This window comes from Mustela nivalis, assembly GCF_964662115.1.
Source record: "Mustela nivalis genome assembly, chromosome: 15".
In the NCBI taxonomy this organism is placed as follows: Eukaryota; Metazoa; Chordata; class Mammalia; order Carnivora; family Mustelidae; genus Mustela; species Mustela nivalis.
The window spans coordinates 37279700-37297879 of NC_139034.1; the positions used below are offsets into that span (position 1 = coordinate 37279700).

General features: G+C 39.6%; 1 protein-coding gene across 6 annotated transcripts in view; it reads left to right on the top strand.

Annotated features, from left to right (window-relative positions):
• Positions 1 to 17939, top strand: part of MTRF1 (mitochondrial translation release factor 1) — a 71924-nt gene extending 53985 nt beyond the window's left edge. For 5 of the 6 annotated variants that reach the window (XM_082701368.1, XM_082701372.1, XM_082701371.1 and 2 more), the window contains 3 exons: positions 7627 to 7763; positions 10838 to 10936; positions 15966 to 17939. In XM_082701368.1, coding sequence (XP_082557494.1) covers positions 7627 to 7763; positions 10838 to 10936; positions 15966 to 16076 — 347 coding nt within the window. In that variant the 3' untranslated portion in view covers positions 16077 to 17939. Of the gene's footprint in view, positions 1 to 7626; positions 7764 to 10837; positions 10937 to 14834; positions 14964 to 15965 lie in introns of all 6 variants that reach the window. The other variant, XR_014303482.1, reaches the window with a different exon arrangement.
• The last annotated feature ends 241 nt before the right edge of the window (positions 17940 to 18180 follow it).

The window sequence follows — 18180 nt, forward strand, 5'->3', positions numbered from 1 at the left end:
GGGACTATGACCCGAGCCGAAGGCAGAGGCTTTAACCCACTGAGCCTCCCAGGCGCCCCATGTACTCTTAATTCCCATCATCTACCTCCCTTTGGTAACGGCCCATTTTGTTCTATATATAAGATCTGTTTTGTTGTCTCCATTTTTCTTTGTGTGTTTTGTTTCTTAAATTCCACATATGAATGAAATCATTGGTATTTGTCTTTCTTTAGCTGACATTTCACTACCATTATGTCCTCTATATCCATGTTGTTGCAAATGGCAAGATTTTGTTCTTTTTTAAAATTCTTTTTTATGTCTGAGTAATATGCCATTATGGATATATTATATATATAAATATCTTTTTTTCTTTTTTGAATATGTATTTAAATTCTAGTTAACATATAGTATAATATTGGTTTCAGGTGTAGAATTCAGTGATTTGTCACTTACATACAACACTCAGCACTCATCACAATTGCCTTCCTAAATGCCCATCATCCATTTGGGCCATCCCCGACCCACCTTCCCTTCATCAACTCTCAGTTTGTTCTCTGTCATTAAGAGTCTCTTATGCTTTGTATCCCTCTCTTTTTTTTCCCTTCCTGTATGTTCATCTCTTTTGTGTCTTAAATTCCACACGAGTGAAATCATCTGGTGTTTATTTTTCTCTGACTTATTTTGCTTAGCATAATACTCTAGTTCCATCCATATTGCAAATGGCAAGATTTCATTCTTTTTGATGGCTGAATAATAATATTCCATTACATAGATCTATGGATATAGATATATAAAGATGTAGATATAGATAGATACATATATGCCACAAGGCTACATCTTTATCCATTCATCGGTCGATGGACATTTGGGTTCTTTCCATAGTTTGCCTATTTTGGATATAGCTGCTAAAGCATTGCGTGCATGTAACCCTTGCCACTCTGTATTTTTGTATCCTGTGGGTAAGTATCTAGTAGTGTAATTGCTGGCTGTTAGGGTAGTTCCATTTTTAACTTTTTTGAAGAACCTTGGTACTGTTTTCCAGAGTGGCTGCACCAGCTTGCATTCCCAGTGGTGTCTTCACATCCTGTATTATTAGCCATTGTTGTTTCCTGTGTTTAATTTTAGCCATTCTCACAAGTGTGAGGTGGTATCTAATGGTTTTTATTAGTATTTTCCTGATGCTGAGTGATGTGGAGCATCTTCTCATGTGTCTGTTGGCCATCTGGATGTCTTTGGAGAAATGTCTGTTCACGTCCTTTGCCCATGTCTTAACTGGATTATTTGTTTTTTGGGTGTTGAGTTTGATAAGTTCTTTATAGATTTTGGGTGCTAACCTTTTATCAGATATGTCATTTGCAAATATCCTCTCCCATTCCATAGGCTGCCTTTTAGTTCTGCTGACTGTTTCTTTTGCCATACAGAAGCTTTTTATCCTTGATGAAGTCCCAGTAGTTCATTTAAGCTTTTGTTTCCCTTGCCTTTGGAGATGTGTCTGTAAGAAGTTGCTGTGGCTCAGTCTGTTGAGCCACTGCCTTTGGCTCAGGTCATGAACCAAGGGGCCTGGGATTGAGTCCTGCATTGGGCTCCTTCCTCAGTAGAGAGCCTGCTTCTCTCCGCTTCTGCCTGCCACTCTGCCTGCTTGTGTGCTCTCTTTCTCTCTCTCTCTCTGACAAATAAATAATCTTAAAAAAACAAAAAAAAGGTTGCTGTGGCTGAGGTCAAGGAGAATGCTGCCTATGTTCTTCTCTAGGATTTTGATGGTTTTCTGTCTCACATTGAGGTCTTTCATCCATTTTGAAGTTGTTTTTGTGTGTGGTGTAATAAAGTGGTCCAGTTTCATTCTTCTGCATGTTAGTATTCACAACACTGTTTTTGAAGAGATTGTCTTTTTTTCCATTGGACGTTCTTTCCTGCTTTGTCGAAGATTAGTTGACCACAGAGTTGAGGGTCCATTTTTGAGTTACATATACTGTTCCACTGATCTTTATGTCAGATTTTGTGCCAGTACCATACTGTCTTCATGATGACAGCTTTGTAATATAGCTTGAAGTCTGGAATCATGATGCCTCCAGCTTTGCTTTTCTTTTTAGGATTGCTTTGGCTATTTAGGGTTTTTCTGGTTCCATACAAATTTTAAGATTGTTCTGGTTCTGTAAAAAATGTTGGTGTTATTTTGATAGAGATTGCATTGAATATGTGGGTTGCTTTGGGTAGCACAGACATTTTAACGATATTTGTTCTTCCAATTCATGAGCATGGAATGTTTTCCCATTTCTTTTTTTTTTTTTTTTAAAGATTTTATTTATTTATTTGACAGACAGAGATCACAAGTAGGCAGAGAGGCAGGCAGAGAGAGAGAGGAGGGAGCAGGCTCCCTGCTGAGCAGAGAGCCTGATGCGGGACTTGATCCCAGGACCCTGAGATCATGACCTGAGTCGAAGGCAGCAGCTTAACCCACTGAGCTACCCAGGCGCCCTGTTTTCCCATTTCTTTGTGTCCTTTTCAGTTACTTTCATAAGTGTTCTGTATTTTCAGAGTACAGATCTTTTACCTCTTTGGTTAGGTTTTGGGTGCAGTTGTGAATTTTTTTTATTTTTTTTGAAATCTTCCTTGATTTCTTTTTCTGATGCTTCATTATTGGTGTATAGAAATGAAGCAGACTCTGCATTGATTTTTATTGTTGTGACTTTGCTGAATTTTCCTGTATCAGTTCTAAATTTTTTGTAGTCTTTCAGGTTTTCTATGTAAAAGTATAACATTGTCTGCAAATAGTAAAAGTTTAACTTCTTTCTTGCTGTTTGGATACCTTTTATTTCTTTTTTGTTGTCTGATTGTGGTGGCTAAGATTTCCAGTACTATGTTAAATAGTAATGGTGAGAGTGGACATCCTTGTCTTGTTTCTTTTTTTTTTTTTTTTAAGATTTTATTTATTTATTTGACAGAGAGAGATCACAAGTAGGCAGAGAGGCAGGCAGAGAGAGAGGAGGAAGCAGGCTCCCTGCTGAGCAGAGAGCCCGATGCGGGACTCCATCCCAGGACCCTGAGATCATGACCTGAGCCGAAGGCAGCGGCTTAACCCACTCAGCCACCCAGGCGCCCCCCTTGTCTTGTTTCTGACCATAGATGAAAACCTCTCAGTTTTTCCCCATTGAGGATGATACTAGCTATGGGTCTTTCATATATGTTCCTTCTATACCTACTTTGTTGAGGGTTTTTTATCAAGAATGGATGCTGTATTTGTCACATACCTTTTTTCTGCATCTGTTGAAGGGATCATATGGTTCTTATCCTTTCTTTTATTAATGTGTATCACATTGATGATTTGTGGATATTTACCCACCCCTGCAGCCCAGGAATAAATCCCATTTGGTCATGGTGAATAAGCCTTTTAATGTACTGTTGGATTCAATTTGCTAGTATCTTGTTGAGAATTTTCATCCGTGTTCATCAGGGATATTGACCTGTAGTTGTCGTTTTTAGTGGGTACTCTGTCTGGTTTTGGGATTAAGGTAGTGCTGGTCTCATAAAATGAGTTTGAAAGTTTTCCTTCCATTTCTATTTTTTGGAACACTTTCAGAAGAATAGGTATTAATTCTTCTTTAAATGCCTAGTAGAAAGCCCCTGGGAAGCCATCTGTCCCTGGACTCCTGTTTGTTGAGAGATTTTTTCTTTTTTTAAGATTTTTATTTGTTTGAGAGTGAGAGAGAGAGAGAGAAAGAGAGAGAGCATGAGTGAGGAGAAGGGCAGAAGGAGAGGGAGAGGCAGGCTCCCCACTGAGCAGGGACACCCCTTCGGGCTCGATCCCAGGATGCTGGGATCACAGCTGAGCTGAAGGCAGACGCTTGTACCCAGGCGCCCCTTGTTCTGATTACTGATTCAGTTTAGTTACTGGTTATAGATCTGTTCAAATTTCCTATTTCTTCTTATTTCAGTTTTGGTAGTTTGTATGTTCCTAGGAATTTGTCCATTTCTTCCAGATTGCCCAGTTCATTGGCATATAATTTTTCATAATATTCTCCTATAATTGTTTGTGTTTCTGTGATGTTGTTTGTGATCTCTTTCATTCAAGATTTTATTTGGGATCTTTCTCTTTTCTTTTTGTTAAGTCTAAGTGGGGGCTTATCAATTTTATTAACTCTTCAAAGAACCAGTTTCCTTCATCTATTCTGCTGGTTTTGTTGTTTGTTTGTTTGTTTGCTTCAATATTGACTATTCTCTAATTTTATTATTTCCTTTCTTCTGTCGGCTTTAGGTTTTATTTGCTGTTCCTTTTGTAAGGTTAGGTTGTGTATTTGAGACTTCTCTTGCTTTTTGAAACAGGCCTGTATTGCAGTATATTTCCCTCTTAGAACCTCCCTTGCTGCATTTCAAAGGTTTTGGACTGTCATGTTTTCATTTTCATTTGCTTCCATGTATTTTTTTTTAAAGATTTCATTTATTTATTTGACAGAGACACAGCGAGAGAGGGAACACAGTCAGGGGGAGTGGGAGAGGGAGAAGCAGGCTTCCTACGGAGCAGGGAGCCCAATGCAGTGCTCAACCCCAGGACCCTGGGATCATGACCCGAGCCGAAGGCAGACGCTCGATGACCAAGCCACCGAGGCACCCCTGCTTCCATGTATTTTTTAAAATACCTTCTTTAATTTCCTAGTTAATCCATTCATTCTTTAGTAGGATGTTCTTTAACCTACATGTATTTGTGGTCGGTCCAAATTTTTTCTTGTGGTTGACTTCAAGTTTCATAACATTGTGGTCAGAAACGATGCATGGTATGATCTCAATCTTCTTGTACTGATTGAGGCCTGATTTATGACCCAGTGTGTGATCTGTCTTGGAGAATGTTCCATATGCACTCAAAAAGAATGTGTATTCTGCTGCTTTAGGATGGAATGTTCTGAATGTATCTGTTAAGTCCATCTGGTCCAGTGTGTCATTTGAATCATTCAAAGCCCTTGTTTCCTTGTTGATCTTCTGCTTAGATGATCTATCCATTCCTGTGAGTGGGGTGTTAAAATGTCTCTTACTATTACTTATTATTATCAATGAGTTTCTTTATGTTTGTTATTCACTGATTTATATTTGGGTACTCCCAAGTGGGGGGCATAAACATTTATAGTTGTTAGATCTTCTTGTTGGATAGACATCTTTGTTGATACAGTGCCTTCCTTCAACTTTTGTTACAGTCTTTGGTTTAAACTTTAGTTTGTACTCTGGCTTCCTTTTGATGTCCATTAACATGGTAGATAGTTCTCTATCCTCTCACTTTCAATGTGCGGGTGTCTTTAGATCTAAAATGAGTTTCTTCTCCCTCTCACTCATTCTCTCTCTCAAATAAGTAAATAAAATCATTTAGAAAGGGGGGGGCACCTGGGTGGCTCAGTTGGTTAAGCATCTGCCTTCAGTTCAGGTCATTATCCCAGGGTCTTGGGATCACGTCCCACACCAGGCTCCCTGCTCAGCCGGGGAGTCTGCTTCTCCCTCTGCCCCTCCTCCCTGCTTGTGGTCTCTCACTCACTGTCTCTCTTTTTTAAATAAATTAATAAAATCTTTAAAAAATATATAAATTAATTAAACGATTCTCTTATAGGTAGCATATGGATGGGTCTTATTTTTTTATTCATATCTATTACTCCTGTTAAATAAATAAATCTTTTTTTATAAAAAGGTAGATCCTGTTTTCCCTAAAGCTGAAGCTTTGCAGCACTATGTGATGAGTAGACTTGGTGCCTGTAAGGGGTCCATGTTGGTCTTTTGGAGTGGGACCTGCTGTGCTGATTCTCAGTCCAACTTGCCCTAGTGGAGATGCACTGGCAGGGCCGTGAGGCGGTGGGGGAGCGTGGTGTAAGCTGCTTTAGTCGCCACTGGGTGGCACTGTGTTGCTCACTGAAGTGAGTCAGCGCTAATGGGCAGGAGAGAAAATCACTGTGCCAGGCTCTCTCTCCTGGAGCAGGGAGTTCGCACCAGCACTCTTGAGGAAGTGCTCATGAGCACATGATGAGCAAACCATCACCCCTCTTGTGTCCCCCGCTTCTGTCAGATCCCTGCCTTCACCCTATTTGTGTCTAAGCTGTCTGCATACTGGGCAGCACAGTACTCCTGTGTTTTATCTCAGGCACACGGCTCTGTTTCAGAACTCCAAATTTTAGGGATCCACATGGCACAGACCCACGCTGATCCTCTTGGGGAAGGTCTCACCTCGCTGGCTGGTGCTGGTTTGTCCCAGAAAAGTAGTCACACACCGCACGGTGGTTTATGGTAAAGTGCAGCTAAAAGCCAGCACCAAGGCTTGTTGCCCTCAGCCGGTGTCTCTGTTTCTATTAGGGAACAGGGACACACATCACTGACAGTACTTCTTCTGTCTCCAGAAAGGCTCTGCCACCATTCCCAGATGCAATCCAAAAAGAGGAGTTCTTTCTACCCACGTGACCCAGCGGATGCTCAGACCACTCTGCCCACTCCCAGGTCTCCACCATCCTTTCCTACCAGAGCAGCACTAAACCCCCCCAGGCACAGCCCCATCCATGGCACAGTCTTCTAAAACTTCAGACTTGGCGCTCTGCTGATTATAAAAACTAGCAATAGTCATCCCCTCTCCTTTTCCCAATCACTGATTTTGGGCAATAGTATTTTTTGTGCAGTCCCCTGCCTGCTGCTTCTCTCGCTCTCTCTTCTCACTCCTCTCCCCATGATCAGGGCTCCCCCCTCCCCTCTGCAGCACCCCCAGCTTTTCTCTCTCCCAAATCAACTCTCCACAGCCCTTACCTTCTGTGAAGTGGCTGTTTTTCTACCTGTAGATCTGCATTTTGTGCTCTCAGTCCTCAGATCAATTTCTTGGGCACTCAGAATGATCGGATATTTTTCTAGCCGTGTTCGAGGGATGAGGCCAGCTCAGGGTCCCCCAATCCTCCACCATTTTAACTCCTAAATATATGCATTTATAAATATCTATACACACACACACACCCATATCTTCTTTATCCATTCATCTAGTTTTTAAAAGATTTTATTTATTTGAGATAGAACAGAGAGAGAGTGAGAGAAAGTGAGGCAGGCTCCCCTCTGAGTGGGGCACCCTGTGCGCCTGGGATCATGCCCTGAGCCATTTCACCGACTGAGCCACCCACGCGCCCCTATCCATTCATCTGTTGACGGACGCTTGGGTTTTAGAAAGTCATCTTTAAAACATCAGCTCTGTGCGAATTTGTGGTTAAGGAACAAAGCTGAGTTCTCCTTGACTAAAACAGAGAATGGAGCAGCTCTGTGTGGGGGTGAGACTTTGTGTTGGGCTGTCTGTCCGAATGAGCTGAGAGGGAGAGGCAGAGCTGTGGAAATGAAAGTATGTGTAACCATCTGTAGATGCAGCTGCTTCCCGTCTTCTCATCTGAAATATCTCCTTTAGATCTCAGAATCGAAATAGCCATCTACTGCTTTTATCAGCATGGCTCAGGTATAGTTTCTAAAGTATGCTAAGTCTGAGTTGTTTTTAATCCTTTGTGATCTTTTCCTGATTAGCCTTTCCCCCTTTAAAATGTTCCTGAGGCCTATCTTTTTTTCCCCAGTTTTATTGAGATATCATTGACATCTCAGTTCTGTCTTAATCTGGCTTCTGGAAGCTTCAGTTTACCTCTGATCCTTGTTCTTTTTCAGGGCTTGTAGTAGAATGCCAACAAGAACGATCACAGATTAAAAATAAAGAAATAGCTTTGCGTGTGTTGAGAGCTAGACTCTACCAGCAGATTATTGAGAAAGACAAGTGTCAGCAACAAAGTACTAGAAAACTGCAGGTAAGGCTTACACAGTGTGGTACCTCTGTGGGGCACCTGGTTGGTTCAGTGAGAAGAGCATGTGACTCTTGATTCCAGGATTGGGAATTCGAGTCCCATGTTGGGTGTAGAGATTTCTTAAAATAAAAATAATAATACCTCTGCACAAAAGCCATCATTTTCTGTAGAAAATGTAGCATTTGTTCTTGATCAAATGGGACTATCTTATAGCATAGAGAAACACACTTATTTGTAAATAACCAGGAATTTCATGCAGGTAGACTGATTATAGCTAAATTTGGACGTGCCAGTTTGCAAATGAATCAATGAGATATGCATAAACTCAGGATTATCTCCCAGCTTTTCCCTTCAATGTTTATCATGCCTGTTTTGAGAGGAGGTTAGGTTAAAAGATAAAATAATTCCCTGGAAATTAAGGGACTTTGAGATTTTTTTATTTAAAAACCTATACTCTTTTATTAAAACCCTATGGGATCAAAAGTAAGTGGCACTGTAAAAAACTGGTAATGATGATCGTTACTGATAGGATGTGGGGACAGGAGTAGAAGAGAGATTTATGTCCGCTATATACTTTTATACTTTCTGAATTTTGTACTTCATAAATGTGTAGTATTATTTATTCAAATATGTAGGTACATGTTAAGCAAAATGAACAAATGTCACTGTTTTAAGTAAACAGATTATAGGATTTTAAATCCTAAAAAATGTAAAGTTGGTCTTTGAGAAAGGTTGGAAGAGAAAGTGGAATAACTGCTTTTGTGTTGTTCGCTGGTGGGTATGCTACACAAAATTTGCAAGACTTTGTGGCCTTTCAGAACAATGAATTATATAAACTTAACCATTAATTATTCTTTTAGGCAAGATGTCCTGCTCTCACACTTTTGCCCTTCAGGCTCTCCTTACCCACATTCTAACTTCCAAGTAGCAAAAGTGATGGGATTAATGGACTATTAATCCTCTGGTAATCCTAGATTGTTGTCTTGCATCAGTATATACATTTGCAGAGAGGAATGCCCATTAACACACCATTGCTTCTTAGCACATAAGTGGTAACATAACCACTAAGAATTCCCCATCAGTGACATTTGAATTAATAAAAGACATTGGGATTCACTTGCTATTTGGCATTTTAGTACCAGATGTTTCACACAGTAATTTTAAAAATAAGTAATTCAGGATTGGCCTGGTGTAAGTTGTGTGTGTTTCTGTGTCCTCTTCAGAAATTTCTGGTTTCAAGCACCAGAAAAGACCTCCATGTCTCCCAATTACCTTATCCATCTGTGTGAAACTTTTTAGTAGGTATTCCTAATGCTTAGAGAAGTTTTTTGCTTCAACTAATATATATAGTAGCTTTTATAAGGAAGGCATTATGTCAGGTTCTCAACCCTGGTTCCATTTATCTCCTGAAGAGCTTTGATATCCCCTAGGCCCCAGTGCCCAAGAGCCTGACATAATTGATTTGGGTGGGAGCCTGGGCATTAATACGGTACTTTGGGGTAGTAGTTTCTATACCTGGCTGGTTGCAGAATGGATGGCCTGAAGAATGTTCTAAAAATCCATAATCCCTGCTTTGTTATATCTGAGATTAGACTTTAAAGTCTTTAATTTTAAAAAATTCTCCTGATGGTCAGCCATATTTAATTTAGTGTCATATCATTTGCCTGAGGAGCAAAGAAAGTTAAGTTACAGAAATGTCTTTTTTTAGTCTTAAGAAGTGAAAGTGAGGGACGCCTCACTGTTGGTTAAGCATCTGCCTTTGGCTTAGGTCAGGATCCTAGGGTACCGGGATAGAGTCCCACATCAGGCTCCTTGCTCAGTGGGGAGCCTGCTTTTCTCCCTCTCCTGCTCCCCTTGCTTGTGTGCATGCTCTCTCTCTCTCTCTCTCTGACAAATTAATAAATCTTTTTTTTTCTTTTATGTGAAAGTGAGTGAGAGAAGGTGTGCTGGGGATGTAGTAGAGATGAGATTGGAATACAAATAACCATAGCCTAAGGCAGACTGTAGTGTGCTCTGAAGAAAATCAAGTGTAAGGGGTTTCAAAGGAGCACATTAATCTATCTCGGGTGTTGCTAGCTGGAAAGGGGGATGATAGAGTGTGTGGGAAGGACATCCCCTGAGATGATATTTTAGCTGAGTAAACAGGCATGCCCATAATTTTGATATGGTATAGTAAGTGGCATGATAGTGGTTCACATAATTTTCAGAAATAATGTTGGGAAAAGTTGGCTACATTGTGAAGTGCCTTGAATGCTGAGTTGAATTGTCTCTGCTTAGTAGACAGGAAGAAATGAAAGAAGAAAACTAATCAGAAAGCTGTTTTAGGCAAACTAAGCAGGGCAGTACTTGTAAGCAGAGACTTAGAAGATTCATCAGGTGATTTTTACAGGAAGGAAGGTGAAAAATCATGAGTCCTTGAATGATAGAAATGAAAAGGGCAGATTATAACAGGAGACTCTTAAAATCAGCGGGAATGGGCAGGTAGAGAATATGATGAATTGAAAATGGTTTCTCCCCCAAGCGTCTGTGTCAAAGCTTGGCATGTAGTAAGTGCCTGTGAAATGTTACGTAAGTTGAGGGATGTCAGAGTTTCCCACTGGGAACCAAGGACAGGTGGTGATGCCATTTATAGAAGCCAGGAGGAAGAACTGATTGGGGTGCAAAGATAATTTCGTTTTAAATATTTGGAGTTTAAAGTACTGAAGAAATACTCATTCTTATTCCATAACCTTACAAAGCTGTAGTCTTTAAGTTCTACCCATTCTTGTTCCTTGTCACTTTGTATAGATGACCTAAAAAAACAAACTGGGTGGCTCAGTCAGTTAAGGGTCTGCCTTCGACTCAGGTCGAAGGGTCCTGGGATCAAGCCCCGTATCAGCTCCCTGCTTAGCATGATGTCTGTTTCTCCTTCTGTCTCTCTCCCCACCCAGGGCACTCTCACTGTCTCTAATAAAAAATAAAATCTTTAAAAAAAACTGAAGCTGTTATAATAGAAAAGGCATTTATAAGTATGTTTCCCATTGTAATAAAGGCAATTATAAAGTTAAAACATGAATTACTTTTTTGTTGTGGCACAGGTGGGAACAAGAGCCCAGTCAGAGAGAATTCGGACATATAATTTCACCCAGGATAGAGTAACTGACCACAGAATAGCATACGAAGTTCGTGATATTAAGGTAATACAACTTAATATGTTTTATGTACCTTTGCTTTTCAAAGAATGTGTACTCATATTCTAGAGAGTTCTATCTAAAATATTATCAAGTAACTTAAAATCATGAAGCCAGTTTAAGGTTGTATCCCCAAGTAGGCAAACATTCATATTAGTTTCTTGGTCAGAAATGGGGTCTTAGTGTCAGTTTGAAACAGGTCTCTTTGAACTCCAGATTCTTTGCTGTGCAATCACAGTGTATTAAGGTATATTCAGTATACATATATTCATTGTATCAGATTCCTATTGCTGTGTTACAAATTACCACAAAGTTTTTGGCTTAAAGTAATATTTCTTATCTTATGGTTAGCAGGCAGAGCAGAGTTCTCTGCCCTCGGGCCCTAAAGACCACTAGCAGATTGCTTGCTAAGTGGCCCCTCCTTACGCTTTCTCCCACTTTGAACCTCTTGCAGGAATGGCATAAGCCTTTTTAAGGGCTCACTTGTTTAGGTCAGGCCCACGCTGGTAATATGTTGAATGACTCAACATCAACTGATTAATATCCCTTGAGTGATATTCCATCATATTCACAGCTTCTGCTTCCATGTAAGGGAGGGAATTCTGCAAGGTGTGTACACCAGGGGGCATCTTAGAGTTCTGCCTAGCACGATGAATTGTTCATGAGTTTCAGGAGTTATAATTATGCTGTTGGGGAAAGACCCTGTTAACATGGTTTGAACATTAACCTAACTAAATCCCATTTAGCCAGACCATTGGCATTAATACATTAATGATGAAGTACAGGAAAATTCCCCTTTTGTTTCCCCTGAAGGGGAAAATGAACTGGTTCTCATAAAGGACTATGTACAAAAGGCAAGAGGTAGAAGGTTCTGATGTTTTTTTTTTTCCTTGATGTCATGTGATACCTAGGGCTTCTTTCAGTTGATTTTGTCCCATTCTGTACTCCTAATTTTATAAGAGCAATGTCTGTGTTTTTAAAATGTTTAGAAATTTCTGTGTATCTTACACCACTTCCTCTGTCTTTTTAGCAATTTAAGACTGTCTCAAATAGGAAAATAATAGCCTTGTCAAAAAGGAGAAAATATTTGTTAACTTCCCTTTCCTCAGGAAACACACAGTAATAACCAAACATGTTTGGCCATATTGTTCAGATTACACCATATTCTTTCAGTTGTTTTTTCTGGTAGTGGTGATGGTTTTCCCTGAGACGACTGCATTCTTATGACCGGTAATATTTTTTAGACTAGCCCTTAGGTCCTGAGTTAATATTCAGTCTTGAAACAGTGGCAGGTTAAGTGGCTTTTCTAGTTATAAAATATCTGACTTTGGCGTGCATGCTAACATATTATTACTAACTAAACTAACATGCCAGATTTAGAAATAATTAGGGAAATTATATTTGTGTGCTCTCATAATGACTAAGCAGCCCATTGAAAGGGGGAAAAAATCCCCTATTAGTGAAATGGAAAAGTTTGGTAATGTCATAAAAAAAAAATGTAGTAAAACATTAAAATCTGTATGAAGGACAATAAAGAGACTCGTTGGAGTGAATAACTTTGGAACAGAATAGTTATAGATGAGGCAGGAAAAGGGATAAGGGCCTTAACCCCAAAGGCAACAGCCACAGGTCAGAGTGGAAGGAGTGGACAGGGAAGAAAGTGGATGTCTGTGGGACTCCGCTCAGCTCAGCTGAGGTCTTAGAGCCTGAGGTCTCCCTACTCCATTTACATAGTTCGTGATGAAGCTGCTCTGCTCTTACAGGATCATGATCCTGACTCAAGACAATAATTGGTTTGTTTGGGGAGGAAATCTGAAAGAGCCCCCACCAATGAGTTAGTTCCTTCCGAGCATTTTTAAACCGGAGACAAAGAGAGCCATTCTCGGCTGAAACTGAAATATGTAAAACGGATAAGAGGTTAGAAGCCACATTTCCAAGCCATGAGGAGAAGGCAGTGTTCAGGGGGAGATGAAGCTGATATTGAAAGGATCAAAAATAGAACTGAATGGAAAGAATCTTGTTGATATCAGTCCTCACATTCATTTATTCCTGTGGCCAGCTTCATTCCCAGGGCGGTGGCAGTAGCCTTTCCATTTCTATCCTTGGGTTCTATGAGATCACCTCATATTCTTAGTGTGGGTTCTGTTGTAGGTAATTTTATTTTTATTTTTACTCATCTAGATCGTAAGTGCAGACTACCCTGTAATCTGTTGTTTTATGTTTTTAGTCTGTTTTTTAAGTCTTTGTGCAGATTCCATAACATCAGCCTATCTGCCCTCTATCCCTCCCTGAACTGAAAATCTCCCCTTGCCCTTTATGCTTGCACATTGTCTCTGTGCCTTACTTCGTCCTCATTCTTTTGACTGAAATGCTCTGCTTGTCTCTATTTGGAGAAAAAAAAAACCTATTCTGTTTTTAAGATCTAATGCAAACTTGTTCTTCCTTCCTAAACTCTTTCCTGATGCTACCTTCTTAAAATTAACCTTGCAGCCCTCACTTGCTTGCTTTTTTTTTTTTTTTTTAAGATTTTGTAATTTATTTGACAGAGAGGTCACAAGTAGGCAGAGAGGCAGGCAGAGAGAGAGAGGGGGAAACAGGCTCCCCGCTGAGCAGAGAACCCGATTCGGGCCTCCATCCTGGGACCCTGAGATCATGACCCGAGCTGAAGGCAGAGGCTTAACCCACTGAGCCACCCAGGCTTCCACTTGCTTCTTTTTTAATTTCTTGTGCTGGTTGTGGTGCCTAGCTCTGTCACTAGAAAATGAGCTTCCCCAAGTCCTTCATCTTTGGTCTTTGTATCTCTGGCACTCTGATTATTCCAATCAAACTTTAAATGTGGTTTGATTGTCAGTTAAGAGTGATAATCCTTTTAACATAATTTCCAAATGATGAAATCACCTTGGCAACACCATGATAATTTGAGCTCTGGGCATACTGATTTTATAAGCAGTTCCCCATATTATGCTCAAAATGGTATAAATTTTAATTTTAAAACTTCATCATAGGGCTTTTGCTTTACTTTTAAAGTTTAGTTGAGGTTTTAATATATGCTAGTGTTTTGTAGGATACAAAGATAGTAAGGCATCTTTTCCCCTACAGTTGAACTTGAAAGATGAATGTATATACTTAACCTAAAATTCACCTGTAAGAGGGCGCCTCAGTGGCTCAGCCCATTAAGTGTCTACCTTCTGCTCCGGTCATGGTCCCAAGGTTTTGGGATTGAGCCCCGAGTCAAGCTTTTTGCTCAGCGGGAGTGTGCTTCTTCTCCCTCTGCTGCTCCCCCTGCTTCTGTGCTCTGTTTCTCTCTCTCTCTGGCAAATGAATAAATAAAATCTTTCAAAAAATAAAATAAAATCCAACCTTAAGACCGTTCAAGAAAGACCATATATATGTTTAGTTCACACGAGGGCACCTGGGTGTTGCAGTCGGTTGTGCTCCTGGCTCTTGGTTTCCGTTTGGATCGGGATCCTAGGGTCCTGGGATGGAGCCTTGCATCAGGCTCCACACTGAGTACAGAGTCTGCTCAAGACTCTTCCTCCCTCTCACTCTGCCCCTCCTCCTTGCTTTCTCTCTAAAATAAAATCTTAAAAAAAAAAAAAAAAAAGTTCATGCCTATATCAAAATTTTAAATGTTCTGTGTTCCAGATGCTGACATGGAAATATTTCCATTAAGCCAATGTCTAGATTTTGAACATTTCTAAAATATGAGACTGTGCTAATTCACTGTTCCCAACAACTGTTACTCAGAACTTCCATGACACAGGAAAGGTACTCAATGTTATTTTAGTGACTTGCAGAGAAGAACTGTAGGGAAGACTAAGGGGAAGTCTAACAGCACTTTTCACCCAGTGGACTTATTTGGGGTAAACATAAGAGCTTTTATTTTTCTGAACTTTCTATTTAGAAAATTTCAAGTATATATGTCTAAAGACTGGTTCAGTATACACCCTATGCGTAGATGCAGCCGCTGTGAACATTTGCCTTCTCTTCCTCTTCTATCTCCTGTGCTGTTGGTGAACCATTTGGGAGCAAGGTATACACTCAAAATGCTTTTCCCCTAAATATTTTGGCATGTGTCTTCTTTTGGTCACACAGAGCTTCTAGATTTTAAAACTGCCATATTTCCAATTTAAGAAGAAACACAACTAGTATAACCCACTTAGAGTTTAATAAAATCTAAATTTGAAGGTTGGGATGAGAAGTGTAACAGGAATGGTCCCAGGAATGGTGAGCAGAGATTAGCAGGGCTCAGGTGTGCGGGTTCAAGTGGCAGCAAGGTGCCTGGGGCTTTGAGTGAGGCATTGCAGGTTTTTTTGCCCTTGGGAAATAATGTTTGAATGACAAGGGTGGAATTTTCAGGACAAAAGTGAAAAAGCCTTATCTTTTCTAGGGAACAAAAGGAGAAGGGATTCAGCAAACATATCATCCCAAAGATGGTTTGAGATCCTAGAACCCTGTTGTCAGGAACATCAAGCAAAGGAATTTTAAAGAGAGATTCAGATCTTCTTTGTTTTGTTGTCTCCAGAGTTGTTGAAAAAATCCAACTCCCAGAAGATTGATTTTTAAACAAAATGATAATATAAACAAAGAAAGAGTAGAATTCTATTTACTCTTTTGGATTCACTTTTTATGAGAAGCCAATATAACTGGGGATCCTCCCAAGTTAGCAAAGTTGCCCATTATGTTACAGAGCCATTTTAGTAATCCGTTGTTGCTATTAAATAGTGACTGTAGGCGCGCCTAGGTGGCTCAGTGGGTTAAGCCTCTGCCTTCGGCTCAGGTCATGATCTCATGGTCCTGGGATCGAGCCCCACATCAGGATCTCTGCTCCACATCAGGATCTCTGCTCGGCGGGGAGCCTGCTTCCCCCTTTCTCTCCCTGCCTGCCTCTGCCTACTTGTGAGCTCTCTGTCAGATAAATAAATAAAATCCTAAAAAAAAGTGACTGCAAAGAAACAAAATACACATTTAATTCTTTGTTTTGTTTCTCCTTTATTTTCTAGTAATCAGGTTTTTATAATAACTCTTTTACCAGGAATTTTTATGTGGGGAGAAGTGTCTGGATCAGCTAATTCAGAGACTCCTTCATTCAGCAGATGAAGAAGCCATTATTGAATTTTTGGACAAAAACCTTAAATCAAGATAAGTGCAGATTTATTATTTATTATTATATAAAGGAAATGGACCTATATCAAGAAGCAGCTGTTTATAAAGTACAGCTAAAATTACACAGGACGTACAAATATATTTTTTAATGAGTAAGTCACATTTCTTGACTGAAGAGCTTATGAAGTACCGTCCAACTCCTCAAGCAGAAAACAAGGATGCACTGTTTAAAAGAGAAAGGAAATTTTGAAAATTGATTATAAATTGATTGTAAACCGTATTTCAAGAAAAGTATTATAAATCATATTAAAATTAGGTTTTTAACTACTTCTTTTAAACAAACAAATACAAAAATTGTGAAGAATGGGAGTCAATAACAGCATCTCCAGGATATAAATTGTAGAGCTCTTGGAGAGTGGAACTAATTCTGTACTGAATAAACTACAAGCCAATATTTAAAGTGAACTCTCTGCTTGGCTTTTCTTTCTCGTTTTTCTTTGGCTTAACTTCAGAGCATCTACAGATGGAGTATAACGTGAGTAATTCCCTGTGCCTCGTTCTGTGCAGTGATGTCCATATAGCCCAGTCCTGACCTCACAGAGCTTCCAGTTGAGTGACAGAGCCAAAATAGAAGCCACCAACTTTAATACCAAGTGATGTGATGTATTTAGTACTTGTTCTCTGGAAGTTTCTTGAGTCAAAAAGAAAGGGGTTATTTTTCTGGACATTCTTCAGAAGAAAATTATGTGCCCCGGAAAGATTAGCTAAAATAGAGTTCTAAGGCCAGTAGAATTAGGAGATAAACATTGAAGTCATATTTTTCCCCCCAATTCTTTACTTTGAGAGTTTTCAAGCACCCAGAAGAAGTTTTTAAAATAATTTTTAAGAAACAGTGCAGTGAACTGCTGGGTAGTTACCCAGAGGATACAAAAATACAGATTCAAAAGGGTACATGCCCTCCAGTGTTTATAGTAACATTATCAACAATAGCCAAACTATGGAAAGAGTTCAAAGAATTGATAAAGAAGATGCGGTAATACTTACGATGGAATATCACTCAGCCATCAGCAAGGATGAAATCCTGCCATTTGCAGGGATGTGGATGGAGCTAGAGTGTGTTATGCTAAGCGAAGTAAATCAGAGAAAGACAAATACCATGTGATCTCACTCACATGTGGGATTTAAGAAACAAAACAGACGAACATATGGGAGCAGGGGATAAGGAGTGAGAAGAGAGAGGGAAACAAACCATAAGCGTCTCCTAACAAAAGAAAACCTTCTGAGGGTTGATGGAGGGAGGTGGGTGAAGGATGCGCATTAAGGAAGGCACTTCTGATGTGCACTGGGTGCTGAATGTAAGTGATGAATCACTGAATTCTTTTCCCGGAACCAGTATCACATGGTGTGTTAACTAACTAGAATTTAAATAAAAATTTGAAAAGGCAAAAGCAAAAAAAAGGAAATAGAGCCCCCCCCCCAAAAAAGAAGGAAGGAAATTGTTCAATGAACAGTATACATTCTAGAGTTCTACTATAACCATTTTGCTATAATTGTTTTTTGCTCTCTATGTACACACACACATACCTGTGGTGGTTATTGGACCATGTAAAAGTTAGTTGCAGACCTTGTAACACCACACCAAAATATTTCAGCATGTCCTAAGTATAAGGACATTGTCCTACGAAATCATAACTTTCATTATTATACTTAATTGTATAATAATAAATAATAATTACATAATATGATCTATCACATATTAAAATTTCTTCAGTTATCCCCAAAATGTCTTTTTAGCGTTTTTGCTTGTTAGTTTTGTACAATCCAGGATCCAGCCAAGAGTCACAGATTGTATCTGGTTGTACGTCTTCAGTGTTTGGATTAAACCCTCAACCTTTTTTCCACATGATGTTGACATTTTGAAGAGTCCCACAAAGTTGTTTTATAGAATGACCCACATTCAGTTTGTCTGACTGCTTCCTCAAGGTATTGGTAACTTTTATTCATCCATTCAATGTACTGTAAAGTAAAACTAAACCTAAAAATTAATTTCAGTTAACACATTTGTCAAGACTACTTCCTGGATAATGTGAAACTCACAGTGTATCGGATCAGGACGTTCCGCTCTCAGTAATGCTGAGTTTGGA